This window comes from Oryzias melastigma, linkage group LG19 (genome assembly GCF_002922805.2).
Source record: "Oryzias melastigma strain HK-1 linkage group LG19, ASM292280v2, whole genome shotgun sequence".
Lineage (NCBI taxonomy): Eukaryota > Metazoa > Chordata > Actinopteri > Beloniformes > Adrianichthyidae > Oryzias > Oryzias melastigma.
Window position 1 is genome coordinate 23,838,516 of NC_050530.1, and position 16,605 is coordinate 23,855,120.

Sequence of the window (16,605 nt, forward strand, 5' to 3'; positions counted from 1 at the left end):
CTTCCGTGGCCCGGTGGCAATTGGTCTGCGGCCCAGTACCGGTCCGCGGCCCGGTGGTTGGGGACCACTGGTCTAGGGGGTTACAGTTTTGTGGGTACTTTTGCAGAGGGGAACTGGCTGTGGGCTATGCTCGGTGTTCGTGGCGTCAATCCCGCCTCCAATTTATTAGAGAGGAAGATTCCAGTGAACACACTTTCACTTGAACACACCTGCCTGCTTCTACACAAATGTAGATATTTGTATACGAGCAAACAAGCGTGATGTATACAATACATGCTTTTTGTTTACACTTGTTCGGATGAATATAGTGGGGCAAAAATATTTGTCAGTCTACAAGTTCCACCCAAAAAGTTGAGTTTTTTTCTGTAATATTAATCTCAGAGACACTTAAACTGTGAGAGACAGAAAAAAGAACCAAGGAAATCACATTGTTTCACAGTCCATCACAGTCCCCATCCGATGAACATCCAGTTTTTAGAGTTGTTAACATGTCTGTGTGTCATTTTTCTTCTGAAAGAGAACAAATGTAATAAGAAATCCTTTTGTTTTTCCATTTCTGAGTATTTCTCCTTTTAAATCAACCAAACTGTCTTGGACAGACTCTGTTTGAATGAATGATCTTCTTTCCATCAACAGCTCTGCTGCACATGCACTAAACCCTCATCTGTTCCTAGTGTCTAGTTCAGGTTCTGGAGAAGAGAAGATGGTATCTTCACATTGACTGCAGTCAAATGAGCCGCCGTTGGAAAGGATTGTAAATCAATGAAAGAGCATTTTGATGTTAGCTTTGATTATTTTATCAAGAACTCTGAGAAACCAATGATTGAATGTATTGATCAGGAGCGGAGCTGTTCTCAGGTCCAAAAGCCACGCCCCCTCAGAGGAGATTTTGGAAACAGAGGCTTCAGATCAACATGAACAGTGGCTTTTTAAGACATTTAGGTTGTGGAATTTTGAATAAAAACTTCATAATCATAATAATTAAAACACTACTGGGAATTTTAGGCCACGTATATGCAATAGACAGGCTTAACTTAGAAACCGTTCCTTTATATCAATAAACCTCCGTCATTCTGAATCTAATTAAACAGGCCATAAAAACTGTGATGGCGACTGAACTAGACTTTGCTTTAATTAATTCAGCTTAACTAAAACGCTGTGACTACTTGTTTAGATGGTTAGCTCAAATATTAGCTTGGATCCTAAGAGGTTAATGTTATAGATGAAGATAAAGAAAGACCTTATTATATATCATGACACCAAACTAGATTTAAGAAATTGTCCTTTTTGAACAAGTTATGAAGTATTAATTACAGAATTGTCTCATAACTACATAATTATTGACTCAATGTTGGTTACAGAGAGCATCTTGGTCAAATATCACACAATCTGAATGCTTCATGGTCCTTTAAGATACAAGTTCTCCATCAGGTTGGTGGATTTGAAGAAAAACCCTTAATCCAGTTGATAATGGAGGCGTCTTCTGAAGCCTGTGAAACATGCTGACGTCTTTTAACCTCCTGAGATCTGGGCTTTTGTTTCGACTGCATTTTTTTTCTTCCTCTAAGCTATCTGTCTCCATCTGTGCACAAAGGCTCTCGGGAGGTTAAAAGTGTTTATACGTTGAGTTCCCTACTCATATAGAGGGATTTTCTCTAGATTTGATTTGCTGTATTGGTGTTATGCCTTCAAAACTCACAACTGATGATCTCTATGTATTGGATCATTTTATTATCGCTTAAAGTCTTTCTCTAGCTCCTCATATTGAAACTCTCTTGGATCATCTCATTGCAAAATATTAAAGACCCACTCTGATGAAAATTGCGTTTTTGGTGTTTTAGCGTGTTCTCGTAGTATTTTTCTCATTATAGAGGCTGTTTATGAAAACAATTAAGATCAAAACTGCATTTCTGGGTTTTTCTTTTTTTGTTGTGAATCAGACGAAAAAAAATGCAGTTGGAAGAAGCTTGTAGCTGCTACAGTCGGCTAGCTACAAGTTCTCTGCTCTGCTCCATTCTGACGCATCCACTTGAAGACGAATAGATCCATGTACGTCTTTGTTTTCCTCGTCTGAGCTGGCATCAGGATCAGAGCTGTAAGGCTGCATAGCTGCAATATTTCAGCCATTTTTGTTGCACCGCTTATGTGATGTTGGGTTTGTGAGGGGCTGTAAGTTAGTGAGAGAAAGTTTTGGCCCACTCCTCCACACAGATCTTCTCTAGATCAGTCTTGTTTCTGGGCTGTCACTGAAAGAATTTGTTTACTGAAGTGGACCAAAATGAGTTTTTACAAGATTTTTATAATGTTTGAAATTAGGGCTTCAGTTTAAGAGTAGGATGTTTTTTAGGTACTGGAACAAGGCAGGATGTCCCTCTATTGTGTCAGAACTTTTGTCCGGTCTGGTTTTGGTCAAGGAGGTGTGGCAGCCCCCACACAGCTGAAGAAGGCTTAAGGACTTTGGTGCACCTTCAGCTTTGATACTGTTCTCCTTTTCCAACTGCTTTCTCCTGACTCAACATGACTGGAGAAATCTTTGTTAAAAAGTGTTTAAACAAACACCAACATGACCTTCTGACTAAGATATAATGGTGAGCTCCCACTTTTAGACATGAACTAATGACCTTGAAAAACAGAAAAATTACCCATAATAGAAAATTTCAGAGATATTGAAGTCATTTAAATCTGAAATGTTTGAAATATGATCATATGTAAATACTTCTGCGACAGACTGAAGACCTGTCCAGGGTGTACCCCGCCTTCGCCCATCAGTAGCCAGGATAGGCTCCGGCACCCCCGCGACCCCGAAAGGGAAGAAGCGGTCTGGAAGATGAATGAATGAATGTAAATACTTTTATAAAAGGTACAAATTGGGTTTTTTCCAAATCCCTCTTTTAATATGTTTTTTGTCCTCAACTCTTGAGCATACAGGGAGCAGCACAACACAGACAGGAGCAGATTAAATATGCAAGCAGTAATCCTGGGAGGATGCAGCTCTTCTTCACAGAAAAGCTTAGTCATGGAGAGGATCCTCTGCAGTCTAAGATCACATTTTCAGTTAAAAGTCAATAAAAGCAGCAGGATGAGCACAGAATATGAAACACACTATCATACATCTGCCAATGTTCCCTCCCACCACCATCACCTAAATATTTGAATAAAGCATGCAGAAATTATTCAGTGACCTCAGAAGATGAAGCCTGATGAGATAAAGTCCAGAGAAGGTTTCACAGTGACCTCGCCAAATGCCTGTCTAATACAACCAAAAACCTTTAAAAGTTGTGTGAGGAATAAAGTAAAAGTTCAGCCTGTTTTCTTTAACACTATCCAGTCCACACAGAATAAAGAACATTTAGAAATTTCCTTCCAAATGGATCTGTGACCTTCATGGAGAATTCCTCTTTAAGCCAAAATGAGACATTCTTGAACGAAGTTCATTTGAACCTTCCGCTGCTCGAGTCTTTTATGCTTTAGTCACATGCACCTGTACGGGGGTTGACCCTTACAGGTGCTGTGGTTTTGTTGGGTTGTCCCAACCAGCAGAGGGTCATAGAGAGGTGTGGCAGCATCTTAAGGGGACCACAGGGGTGTCTCTTTGTTTTATGTGACTCGTTCGACCACCTTAATGGACGCCAAGAGCGTTCCATTGTCGTGCGTGTGGTAAGTGTATTGTGAAATATTTGTATAGATCAGGAGTCTCAAACTGGCGGCCTGTGAAAGTTCAATGTAAGCAATATTCAGCATGTCCACACTTCTTTGATGATAGCTTTGTGATGTTTTAGCTTGCTTTATGTTTAAAACTTTGCATTTACTAATGTCGTTGGATCTGGTCCAATGATGCGTAAGTGCCTAGGACATCCACAAAAACTATGCTCTAGTTGACTGATTTTTTTAACTAAATTTTACGACATGCCTTGCCCCAAATCTGTGCATCTCACCTACAGTGCGTCACCCTTACTTACCCTTGTGTGTTGTATAAGTGATTATTATAACCTGTTGCTAGCAGCATGTACGTAGAAAAAAATGAACATGAACATTTCTGCTCTACAGGATCACTGAGAGGTCTTAAAATTACAGGTTTGCCTATATTTTGTCTGTAACCAGTCCGTATCCACCTGTGAGGGCAGTTGTGTTTGAGACATAACTCTGGTCTTGTAATGGTTTGGAATAGAGTGGATAAAATTTATTGATTGTTTTGAATTGATTTAAGCGTAATAGATTCAAAAAAATAGAGATCGATTTAGAAGATAAAGCTAAAGTCCGCTAGCTTGATGCTAACGTTTAATGGAATCTCCTATAAGATGGCTAATACTAGCAATGACTAAATGAACATCTTTGTTCACTCACAGGCATTCATTTTCCAAACTCTTTTAAGGATATATTTTTTAAAGAAACCTTTTGTGCTCTAAAACACAGTTTTTTTGCCTATAATTTCTTTTTCACATGAAAGTGTAATGCTACAGCGGGATCGCCACATGGTGGCCAAACGATAAACGTCCTCCAGGAGAAGCAGAACAATGTTTCCAATGTTAATGATCTGAACATTTTTGTTAGAACTTCTCCTTTAGAGAATCCATGTAACACTGGATGATAATAATAATTTAATGTAAACTCAAAATTTAAGTAAATCAAATTGAATTGAGTGGATCGATATAATTGTAAAAAATCGGAATTGAATTGCTCTTGCGCATCAAATCATTTCTGGAAATTATTATCGATACACAGCCCTAGTTCTGATCCACCCAGGATACTTTTTCTACCATGTTTGTATGCAGCTATCAAAATCATAATAATTTCAGGACTTTTCCAAAAACTGTCCTTCATAAGTGAATCTTTTCATAGCAAAATCAGATGTTTTATTATCGAGATCATAGACTGAAGCCACTTTATCAGTTTAGTTCTGTGGCTTATGCACTGTTAGATTATATATGGTCAGCTGAAGGTGTGTGTTTGTTATTAGTGCCTGCCAGCATCACACTGCGGTCCCCCGAGGCCTGTCTGTGACTGACGTTAGTGATTTGTGACAGCTAATGCAGATTATCAGGCTTTAAGTGATCAGTTTAATTGCTGCATCGTGGGCCTGCTTTCAGATTCCAGCACTTAGGAGAATTTTTCTTGTTGCTGTTTCACACTCATTCACATTGAAAAGAAGACCTCACAATGTGTCAGTGCAAGTCTAAGATACTTCCAAATGAACTTATCTTTATGGCTCTGCCTAAATTCAGGATCAAAACTCATCCGTTCAACTCAGTCTTTCTGAAGGTGAATCTAATGAGCTTTTAACCTCATCAGACAACTGGGTTTTGATTTTAATTATCGACAGAAACAGACCAGTAATTCCTAACCCAAACCAAATAAGTATTCAATATGTGTACAGAGGAGGAAATCCAATCCTGATTTTGTAGGTTTTCCCACTTAGATATTAGACAGTCTGTCATCCTAATGGTGAGTTCATTTGAATAGTGAAAAATAAAAAAATCCCAAAGAAAATATGGAAATGGTCTTTAAAGAATTTATATAATTCTAATTGTATTTCATTGTGGGAAAAAAGTTTTTGAACCATCTTGCCAGGAAGACTTAGGACTTTGTGGCAACTATCAAGGACATAGGTCAGACCTTTCTTGAACTCCTGAACCAGGTAATCAGTCATGAGTAGGGACTCTAGAGTAGGTGGCTCTCGAGGACCAGGGTTCCGTACCCTGGGGAAGAGGTGAGCTTCAGACGAAGCCACGTTTTGGAACCATTTGATGGTTTAACCCGCCAATCCAACTCCTTAATGGCGAGTGTCAAGCATGGAGGCACTGGGTCCCATTTTTAGAGTCTTTGGTATGACTCAGCCTGGATTTGAACTAGGGCTGCCATGATTAGTCGAGCAATCAACGACTAATCGACTATTAAAATAGTTGACGACTAATTTAATAGTCGATTACTTTATGGAGTGTAGTAAATTTGAACAAAGCGTTCAGCACAAAAACGTGCACCTTTTTTGTGATTCTCCTGCACCTTTCCATACCTTTTTCAGCACGTAAAAATGTAATCACATTCTCAGCAATTTTAGCAATCTTGGTATCAAAACGTTCAACTTGTTCAGGAAATTACTGCTTGCATTTTTGATATTCATAAACTAGACAATTTTCGAAATATTAAGAAAAAAAATGCATGAATGAGAAAGTCCTCAAATGGAAAAAAATAGCAACAAGTCTTTAAATACTTTATCTTTTATAGTAATTTAAAAAAAAAATGTAGTTAAGCTAATATTTTAGCAACATACTAACGTTTTTGGCTAATTTGTTATCTACTGAGTTTTTATAGTCTAATTTAGAGTTTAGTTTATATTTTAGCAACATGCTAGGATTTTTGGCTAATTTATTTTACCGAGGAATTTTAGGCTATTTTGGAGTTTAGCTAGTATTTAAGAAACAAGCTCACTTTTTTTTGGCTAATTCGACATTTACTGAGGTTTTTTGGCTAATTTGGAGTTTAGCTCATATTTAAGTGGCACACTAAATATTTTGCAAAATTGGCATGTATTAGGGGTTTTTAAGTAATTTTACTACACATTTTTTTCTAGAAATTTAGGTCAACTTCAGTGTTCTTTCATAGTTATTTTGCAAAGTTTCCTTTTAGCAAATTTAATGTTTTGCAAATAGCTTTTGCATTTTCAGTAAATCCCTTCAGCAATTAATATGAATACTTTCAGCAAAAAGCATTCACACCAGCATTGTCGCAGGTGATGCAACTTTTCTAGTTCTATTTGAGTCAGTGAGACCAAAATTCTTTTGTGAAAAATAGTTCCTTGTTTTAGATGCAGAACTCATTTGATTTAATCTTGTTTTAATACCAGAAACTAATGAAGGACAGAGGCTGCACGATTCATTAAATGTTTAATAAACTATCATCTTAATTGTCTTTATCTTTAGTTAGTTTAAAGCTAATGATTGTTAAGATCTGTGCTTCACATCCACTTTGCACCTGACCCGACTTGTTGACTAATCTGGAAAAAAAAATGGTGATTAGTCGACTAATAAAATAAACGCTTTTGGCAGCCCTTATTTGAACTCAAACCTTCCAGTCTCAGGATGGACACTCTCCCACAAGGCCACTGAGTGGTTTTCTTGACTGTGGTTTCAGCTGCTTTGAGATCATCAACTATTTCCCGCCATGTTGTTTTAGGACAATTTCTCTCTGTTCTTGTATTTTGGCACCAACAGCCGTGACCTTTAACCCCAAGCGTGTTGCTGATGGTTCAGTAGTCCATTACGATCTACAATCGTCTCCCTTAAATTCACTTTCCACATTATTAATTTCTTTTTAAGTGGGGAAACCTTCAAAATCAGCGAGAGATCAAACACTTACAGTGTTTCCTTCACTGTAATCGGTATAGGTTTTGTAGAGGCCTCTTGTTTACCCTCCCACAGTAGTTCAAAGATGTGTAAGACACTTAAATTCAAAACCCCGACACCCCTGTACTCAGTGAGTTAGGCTTAAATGTTCAAAAGTGAGTCATGTCAGGACATGACAAAAGCATCGAAGCGTGTCAGCAGAACAGAGCAGACCCGAGGGTGGGGGGAACCGCGAAGCCTCTGCAGTTCAGTCAGTGTCGGCACAAAGCTTTTCACACACACACACAGATGTGAGCATGTGAGAGAAATCTGCTGTGACGCTGAGCTGAGCCTTGGGTCAAGACCAGCCGACAGCACCAGGCTCACCCTGTCTTTCATCCAGACCTGCAGTCCAAACGGGCTGCAGAGGAACAGCCATGGAGGCTTCGATTCATCTGTTTTCTTCCTCTCATCATTCTGGATCGCTGTTGGAGTGAGTTCCACATACATGTGGCGTTTGGGAGGAGACGGATTTTATTGGTTGCATGTCAGTGGACGAAGGGAGGGAGGTAGACAACAGCGAAATCCTGCGATGATTTGATTATTTTCTGCAGCGGAGTCCCAAGGACGCACACACACAGAGGCTTTAACTGAGGCAGGATGTTGACACGTTACTGAACCCTTTGTGTCTTCACTTGTTGCCAGGACAATCATGGGCCCACACGGCATCAACCGAGCCGTCCAGAGACTGGAGTTTGCCGACTGCAAGAAAGGACTCGGTGAGCAAGGACACTTCCACTTTCCTTCAGCATGGCAAAGCTGTGGTTGAACTGAAAAGCAAATGTAAAAAGTGACAGGAAGAGGTGCCAAAACATCTGCAAAGAGATGGTCCTGCAGCTCATGCTGGAGCTTCAAACATCTGGGCATCGAAGAAGAGAGACGATTTAAGTTGTTCTCTGAGGGGCAGACTGTTGAGCATTCAGAGTTGATTTGAAATCTCTCCAACCAGATTTCAGGACATTTTAAAGACACACTCAGATGAAAATGGTGGTTTGGGTGTTTTTAACACGTTTTTGTGGCATTTTTCTGACAATGAAGGACATGTATAAAGAATATTGAGCTCAAAACTCCTTTTCTGAGTATTCTTGTGAATCAGGAGCAGACAAAATATTGCTTAAAGTTTGCGACATATAAACTACAATTGACATGCGACAAGCTCCCTGCTCTTTATCCACTTGTTGACGACTATTCAATTCAAATTAATTTAATTCAAAAAACGTTATTTATCCCCGAAGGCCATTCTGTTTTAAGTGTGTGCCTTCTATCAACATTCAGGTTAGACGTGACACAGTACACTGTAGGTGCATCTAGTCGTCTACAAGTCTTTGTTTTTCCTATCTGAGCTGGAATCTGCCTCTAAACTATAAGACTATGGAGGGATTTTTGTGCCACTATATTCCAAACAAAAGTCACAGCTTCGATTATAATTTCTAGAAACGATTTGATTCAATTCACAAGAGTCTGGATCGATTTGATTACAATTTTTTTTATTCTTCGATTCTTCAGTTGAATTCAATTTTAAGTTTACACATTTAGACACATTCGTTTAGAAATACTTTAATAATCTGCAATAGGTTTTAAAATATATTTATCATGATCCAGTTCACATACTGTAAATGTATCAGTGAAATAATGAGATTGTTAATATCATCCAGAGTTACATGGATTCTCTAAAGGAGAAGTTCTAACTAAAATGTTCAGATCATTAACATTGGAAACATTGTTCTGCTTCTCCTGGAGGACGTTTCCGTTTGGACACTAGGTGGCGATCACACTATAGAAGTACACTTTAGTCAAGAAGAAGACGACAGTCTGAGCTAAACACGGTGCTTTAGACCATAAATTGTTACTTTGAAAATATATCCTTAAAAGAGTTTGTAAACTTCATGCCTGAGTTTATAAAATGTTCATTTAGTAATTTATGTTTACGTCGACCGAGCGTTAGCATTAGCCATCCTATGGGAAATTCCATTAAACATTGGCATCAAGTTAGTGGACTTTAGCTTTATGTGCTAAATTGATTTATATTTTTATGAATCGATTATTGATCTATTAAGCTTCAATCGATTCTATTCGATTAATCAATTTTATCAACCCAACCCTAAAGTTTTAAGATCAAACTTTTCTAAATCGCAAACAAAATGTAAAGTGTTAGTGAAAAAAAACTCTATAATTTGCAAATGAAAATGTTTAATATTTGCTTTCAAAAATATTTTTGTGATTGCAGCACAAATGTTTTTAGATGAGTTGTGTCTCATCTCACCTTTACCCTTATCTTGGATTTTGCGTTGAGACATTTCTGTTTCATGTAATGTTTTTGCCAGCCTGCTGACTGGTCTAGATTCTATCCAATCAGGTGCCTCTGCCTCGCAATGACTGTGCTTGGAGGCCGTGGCAGACTTCCTATTCGTCTAATCAGAATTCTGCAGTCATTTGGGTCATTTCTCTCTGAGCACAACTCAGAAGGACCAGTAAAGCTCAAATATACAACAGGGTTCTGTATTTTTTCATGTTAGTGTAGTGACCAGCGTGTTTAAAATGTCTTCAGCAGAAAAAATGTTTCCGCGTCATCTCCGTCCAGCCGGACGTTATATTACGTTACGAAATTATGATTCAAACAAATGAACCGTAGTTTTTTTCATAACTAAAACATTGAAATATTAAGAGAAATTTGCTTTTTTTTTTTTTTTTTTCTTTTTACTTTGGAGAAAATCAAACAGGAGTTCTTATAAATACTTTAAGTCACTGTAAAAATGAACATTAAAATAAAAAAAAGACATTTATTCTGCTTATAAATTAAGTTTACTCTAAATTAAGTTTACTCCAGCATTATTTTCCTTACAATTGTTGTTAAGCTAACCCAAAAACCCTCGTTCATCAGATCATGTTTTTTTAAGCAAACAGATCTTAAAGATAATCAACCTTTTTACCAGTATTTTGTCTCAGAAGATTCATAGAACACACTGGCCTGTTTAGTGTAATGTTGGAATATAAACTTTACAGTTTTTTCTTCTTTTTCTTGAGATTCTCTGCCAAAAATTTACAAATTTGACTAAATAAGATGCAATCAAAGGAAAAAAAAAAAAAAAGAAAGTATTAGTTATTTTGAAATTGATTGAGGGTAAAAGAGCCTGTTCTGCGTTTAAGCCTCAGTAGCAGTCAGCATGTTGTATAAATATGGCGATTTGATTGGATTAAAAGACCAATCAGCAGGCTGGCACAAACATTATACAAAACAGAAATGTATCAACACAAAATCAAAGATAGGGTGGAAGCGAGATGAGGCACAACGGATCTAAAAAAAATTTGTGCAGTAATTGCAAAAATATTTTTGAAAGCAAAAAAAAAAGTTTGCAAATGCAAAATGAATCTTAAAAGAAAAAAAAGTTTATGACAGCAAATAATAAATGTTTTCATTTGCAAATTATGCATTTTTTATTTTAAGCACTTCATATTTTGTTTGCAATTTAGAACATTTTGTTAAGTCACAGAAGTTCCATGTCGTCATGCTCTGTAGCTCCAGTATAAAAGCCCCGCCCATCTCTGATTCTGTGATGGTCGGTCGTTAGCTTTAGCATGGCTTGTAGGTGTTTTGCCTTCAGTTATCAAAAATCTACTGGCTGCTTCCCTCGCAAAAGTTCATAATAAACACAGAAAATTACATTGAAAATGTTTTGTTTATTCTTTCTTATTTGTCTTAAGAGCATGAAGCTGCCTTGGTGCACAAGCTTGTATGTTTCTGAACAGCATGCAAACAAGACAGAAAGAGAAGGAACATCAAACACAGCCTTCATCCTCCACCGGTGTCTGATCTCTGCTTCCTAAACATCCATGTCTTCTGCATAATGATCATCCAAACTAAGTCAGACATGTCCGACTGCATAGTGGATCATGTGACATGCTCATTTGTTTTGGGCTCGTTTAAAACTAGGCGAAGCCCCTGAAGGGTTTATCAAAAATGTCCTAAATGTTTCAAGTCCATAACACATGTAATTGCTCTGACCTGTGCTGACCTCTAACGTCATGCTTGTACAGGAACCGCTTTGGCTCACTGCTGACGTTCTTTCAGGGATTTTAATGCTGGAATAAAAACACAGCTGCAAACGGCTGCACTCTGAGTCAGCCCTGTTGTTGACTGTGCACTCTGCATCCTCAGGTGTTAAAATAATCGGAGGCTACAAAGAGCTGACGGGCGAAGAGTTCGGCATCTTCATCAAGCGGGTGATCGCCGGCGGCCTGGCTGCCCTGGACGGTATGAGCTCCCACAGCAAAGACCGTGATGGTCATTATCCCTTCACCTGACTCCGCCTCGTCTGTCCTTCTGTTCCAGGGAGGCTTAAGTCAGGTGACCTGATTCTGGATGTCAATAATATCAGTCTGATTGGAGCGACCAATGAGAGGTGAGTTCACAGCAGATTTCCCTCTTCTGTTTCGAAGGCGAGTACACAGTGAGCATCCCATAATCGAGTGCACGCTCATCGGTGTCACGTGCACACAGGATGATGTTTTCCAGTTTCAAGGTCTTTGGTCATGTGACTTATTGATCTGAATTTTGTCAGTTTCATTCTGGTTTAACAGTGAGTTTAACAGAACTGAAGGACAAATAACAGACAGATGAAGAATAATCCTGTATTTGTGAAGGTGAGAGCATGAGCCTGTGTGAAGTTTTTTCTTGTTATTGAAGTTCCTTGTTTGACATTTAAAGCACCAAACAGGAACAGGAAATCAGTTCTACAGATGGTTCTTCTTTGTTATTGTGTAAGTCTTTGGTGGTTTTGTGTTAAAGTCAAGTCCCGGGGGCCGGATCCGGCCCTCCAGGTAATTCTATCCGGCCCTCCAGATCATTTTATTTTATTGTTAAAAATGGCCAGATATTATCTTGTTCTTATTTCTAACTTGTATAATTTTGTGAAAATATATTTTTATGGAGAATAAAATATTGAAAGTTATTTAAGCTTTAAATTGATTTATTCTGGAATAATATTCCTGTTTTTTATCATCCATAATTATATTAAAAAGTTACGGTTTTAAAGTTTTAAAAATTGGCATTCTGGTAGCTTTTTGGACTATTTTGGCATTTACTAAGATTATTTAGGCTATTTTGGAGTTTAGCTAATATTTCAGCTTAATGCTAGCTGTTTTGTCTAATTTAGGCTTTTTAGTTTTTTTAGGCTGTTTTGAAGTTTAGCTATTTTTTCAGCTACATGCTAGCTGTTTTGGCTAATGTACTTTTTTTTTTTAGCTTTTTAGGCTAATTTGACATTTAGCTAATTTTAGCTGGCTATCAATTTCAGCATCTTCATCTATCAGCACTAGCATCTTCAGCAGCTAAATTCAGCTTACAGTATTCACACTAGCATTATCACAGGTAATGCTATATAGACTGCTCACAAAAATTAAAGGAACACTTTTTTTATTGGGCCTGGCATGAATTGAATTAAACCTGTCTGATAATCTTCTGGTTGGTTAATCAGCTGAGGGCCTCGTTAATCAATTTCAGCTGTATTGGTGTTCATGAATTAACAACAGGTGCACTTCAGTGGCAACAATTAGAAAACCCTCCAAACAGGACTGGTGTTACATGTGGAGGTCATTTCAAGTTTCTCCCTCTTGATCTTTTTTGGCTGGTTTTCCACTCGTGCTGATTTTGGCTTGATAATTATCTCTACTGGCAGTATGAGGCCATTCCTTAACCCTACAGAAGTTGAACAGGTTGTCCAACTTCTCCAGGATGGCACATCCACACGTGCTGCAGCAAGAAGGTTTAATGTGTCTCCCAGCACAATCTCCAGAACATGGAGGAGATTTCAGGAGACTGGTGGTTATTCTGGGAGAGCTGGACAGGGCCGTAGAAGGTCCTCAACCCCTCAGCAGGACCCATACCTGCTCCTTTGTGCAAGGCGGAACAGGCTGAGCACTGCTCGTGCCCTACAGAATGACCTCCAGAGGGCCACTGGTGTGAATGTCTCTACCCAAACAATCAGGAACAGACTTCATGAAGGTGGCCTGAGGGCCCCACGTCCTGTAGTGGGCCCTGTGCTCACTGCCCAGCACCGTGGAGCTCCACTGGCATTTGCTCAAGAACACCAGAATTGGCAAGTCCGCCACTGGCGCCCTGTACTTTTCACAGACGAGAGCAGGTTCACCCTGAGCACCTGTGATAGACGTGAAAGAGTCTGGAGAAGACAAGGAGAACGTTATGCTGCCTGCAACGTGGTTCAACATGACAGGTTTGGTGGTGGGTCAGTGATGGTCTGGGGAGGCATATCCATGGAGGGACGCACAGACCTCTACTGCCTAGGAAATGGTGCTCTGACTGCCATAAGGTATCCAGATGAAATCCTTGAACCCATTGTCAGACCCTACGCTGGTGCAGTAGGTCCTGGTTTCCTCCTAATGCACGACAATGCCCGGCCTCACGTGTCAAGAGTATGCAGGCAGTACCTGGAGGATGAAGGAATTGAAACAATTGAATGGCCTTCACCATCCCCTGACTTAAACCCAATAGAACATCTCTGGGACATTATGTTTGGGTCCATTAGGCGCCGCCAGGTTGCTCCTCAGACTGTACAACAGCTCAGGGATGCCCTCACACAGATCTGGGAGGAAATGCCACAAGACACCATCCATCGTCTCATTAGGAGCATGCCGCCACGTTGTCAAGCATGCATACAAGCTGGTGGGGGCCACACAAGATACTGAAGAGCATTTTGAGTTGCAGAAATAAAGTTTTGGTAAAAATGGACTAGCCTGCCACATCTTCATTTCACTCTGATTTGATGGTGTCTACACAATTGAGCCTCTGCAGGATGAAAACTTTTATTTCCATTAAAAGACTTGGCATCCTTTTGTTCCTAAGACACTGTCCTGTCGTTATTTGTATATACAACTTCAGATTGAGATCTGATGTATCTAATGTGTTTCTTTGAAGTGCTCCTTTAATTTTTGTGAGCAGTGTATGTAATTCATAATTATGTTAAGAAGTTACGGTTTTAAAGTTTTACAAATTTAGTTTTAAAGTGTTCAATAAATGTTTATCCTGTTTGGCCCTTGACCCAAGGTGTGTGTTTTGGATTTGGACCCCCTGTGTGATTGAGTTTGACACCCCTGATCTATGGTGATTGTAATATACTGTGTTATGATGAGATGCAGGTTAAGCAAAGACATTGCAAAGCTCTATGATGAGTTTGATCATCCACATGTGCAGATGCAGATTTCCAGGAGCTACAGTCTGTTGAGGTTTCAGTCATCGCCATGAATGCTTCGTCTGTGTCTTGACAGGGCAGTGGAGATCCTGAGAACAGCCTCTCTCTCCAACCACATGTCACTGTTGATCGCCCGGGATGAAGAATCCAGGTGAGGAACTGAATGAAGCTGTTTGATAAGAGGGATAGAAGGATTATGTAGAACGGCAAGTCTATGGAGGATCCTTCTCCTTGATGTTGGTGGGACTCCAGCAGCTTCAAATATGTGCTTGCTGCTTTGTAATGGTATTTTAGCAGCTGCTCTCTTAATCCGATGTATTTGTCTGAAAAAATCCCTCCTTATTCTGTCTTTATCGGCACCAACCCGTGCTGTCTACATAAACCACAAATTATGGAAGTTTTTCTGTTCCATCAATTCTGAATTTTTTAAACCTTTGAATTTTTTAATTTTCAGTCTGAATTTTTTTTTAACCCTTGGTTTTTTGATGAAAAAAAAAATGCTGGTGAAAACCTCGCTTTATCCGTCTCACCAGAACAACTAGTCGATCTAAGAGCACATCGATATCCAGCCAGTCATATCACGACACTGACGTGACGTTAGCGTTTGCTTCGTTCTATTGGAGCTCATAATGGCAGCCAACCGGCCCAGTGGTTTTAATTAGCTTTTCACTAGCTGCGGCTACATGTGCAAAATGACCTCGATCGGATCAAAGATCAGATATAGAACTGTGTACATGGACCTGAAAAAACTTGATCTTAAAAAATCTTATCTGATTATAATAAACATTTAGATATGCCACACATTTGATTGGAATAAATCATTTTGACATGCAGCCATAGAAGAGGATGTAGCAAGTTTCTCTGTAAACAAACAACGCTGCAACTGTATTATTAATGTAATATCACTCATAACTTTCTAAATCCGTGTGGTCAGTATCTTATTCTTGGCTGTATGGACCCGGAGGAAAGGTTAGAGCTAGACATTTAGCCATGGATGAACTTAAGATCCGTGCAGCAACACAACAATGTCCTTTTTGGTTGCACGTAAATGCGTGGGAATAACACCAGCCTTTATTTTGTCAGGACACGGTTGGTAACGCAAATGTAAAAAAATGTAACACTAAAAATAATGAGGACTTACTAAAGAAGTTAGTAAATACTGAACTTCACACAGAGAGAGACAGAGAGTGGACAACTTAATAGAAAATAGAGCAAGTTGCTGGAAAAAAATGTCTTTTTTCTCATATCTTACAGCGCTGGAGAATGCCGTTTGTTCCTTTTTTAATTTAATTTTGCCGTCTTTGTTTTCCTGCTTCTGTGTAGCAGACAAACTCATCACTTCCTCCTCTGTCTTTCATGTACCTGCGCGCTCGCAGATGCTCCAAGTGTCTGAGCGGGATGCTGATCATGTTAAAAATAAACGCTGAACACGATCGTGTTGCTTGAAAGTATAAACACCAGTCAGAAGTACATCTCAGTTATAGTGAAGAGTCGCAATCAAATCCAGCCAACATTAGTATGAACGAGACAGCGAGAATGTGGATGCAACGTGAGCGATTACGAATCGCTTGGAAGTATAAACCAGTCTTCAGTGTCATGATTTGATTGGCTGGATATCAAGTGGCTCTTAGATCGACTAGTTTGTTCTGGTGAGACAGACATAGCAACACTTTTTATAGCTAATTTTTTTCTAGCAAATTTCTGGTCCATGAAAAATCAAGGATTCAAAAAAAAATTCACAATGAAAATTCAAAGGTTGAACAGAAAAGCTTCCATAACAAATCTGTTTATATTACAATGATCGTGCTTAAGTTTTCATGAAATATCCAAAGCTATTTCATGCTTTTCAGCAGCAGGGATCTTTTGTTGTTTTCCCAAAATGCATGAAAATGTTGGTCTGCTTAATAATGTGAAACGTCGTCCTTTAGTAGTTTTCCTTTAATTGAACTCACCTGCCAAACTAATGATCACAGATGTCTGCGATTGATTTGAGTGATCCAAAGAGCGCTGAGGCACAATAT

General features: G+C 39.0%; 1 protein-coding gene across 3 annotated transcripts in view; it reads left to right on the forward strand.

Moving 5' to 3' along the window:
• The window catches only part of stxbp4 (syntaxin binding protein 4), a 49,108-nt gene that overhangs the window by 1,920 nt on the left and 30,583 nt on the right, over positions 1-16,605 (forward strand). For 2 of the 3 annotated variants that reach the window (XM_024285724.2, XM_024285726.2), the window contains exons 2-5: positions 8,025-8,098; positions 11,536-11,631; positions 11,710-11,779; positions 14,661-14,735. In XM_024285724.2, the coding sequence (XP_024141492.1) occupies positions 8,025-8,098; positions 11,536-11,631; positions 11,710-11,779; positions 14,661-14,735 (315 nt within the window). Of the gene's footprint in view, positions 1-7,405; positions 7,813-8,024; positions 8,099-11,535; positions 11,632-11,709; positions 11,780-14,660; positions 14,736-16,605 lie in introns of those variants that run through there. The other variant, XM_024285725.2, reaches the window with a different exon arrangement.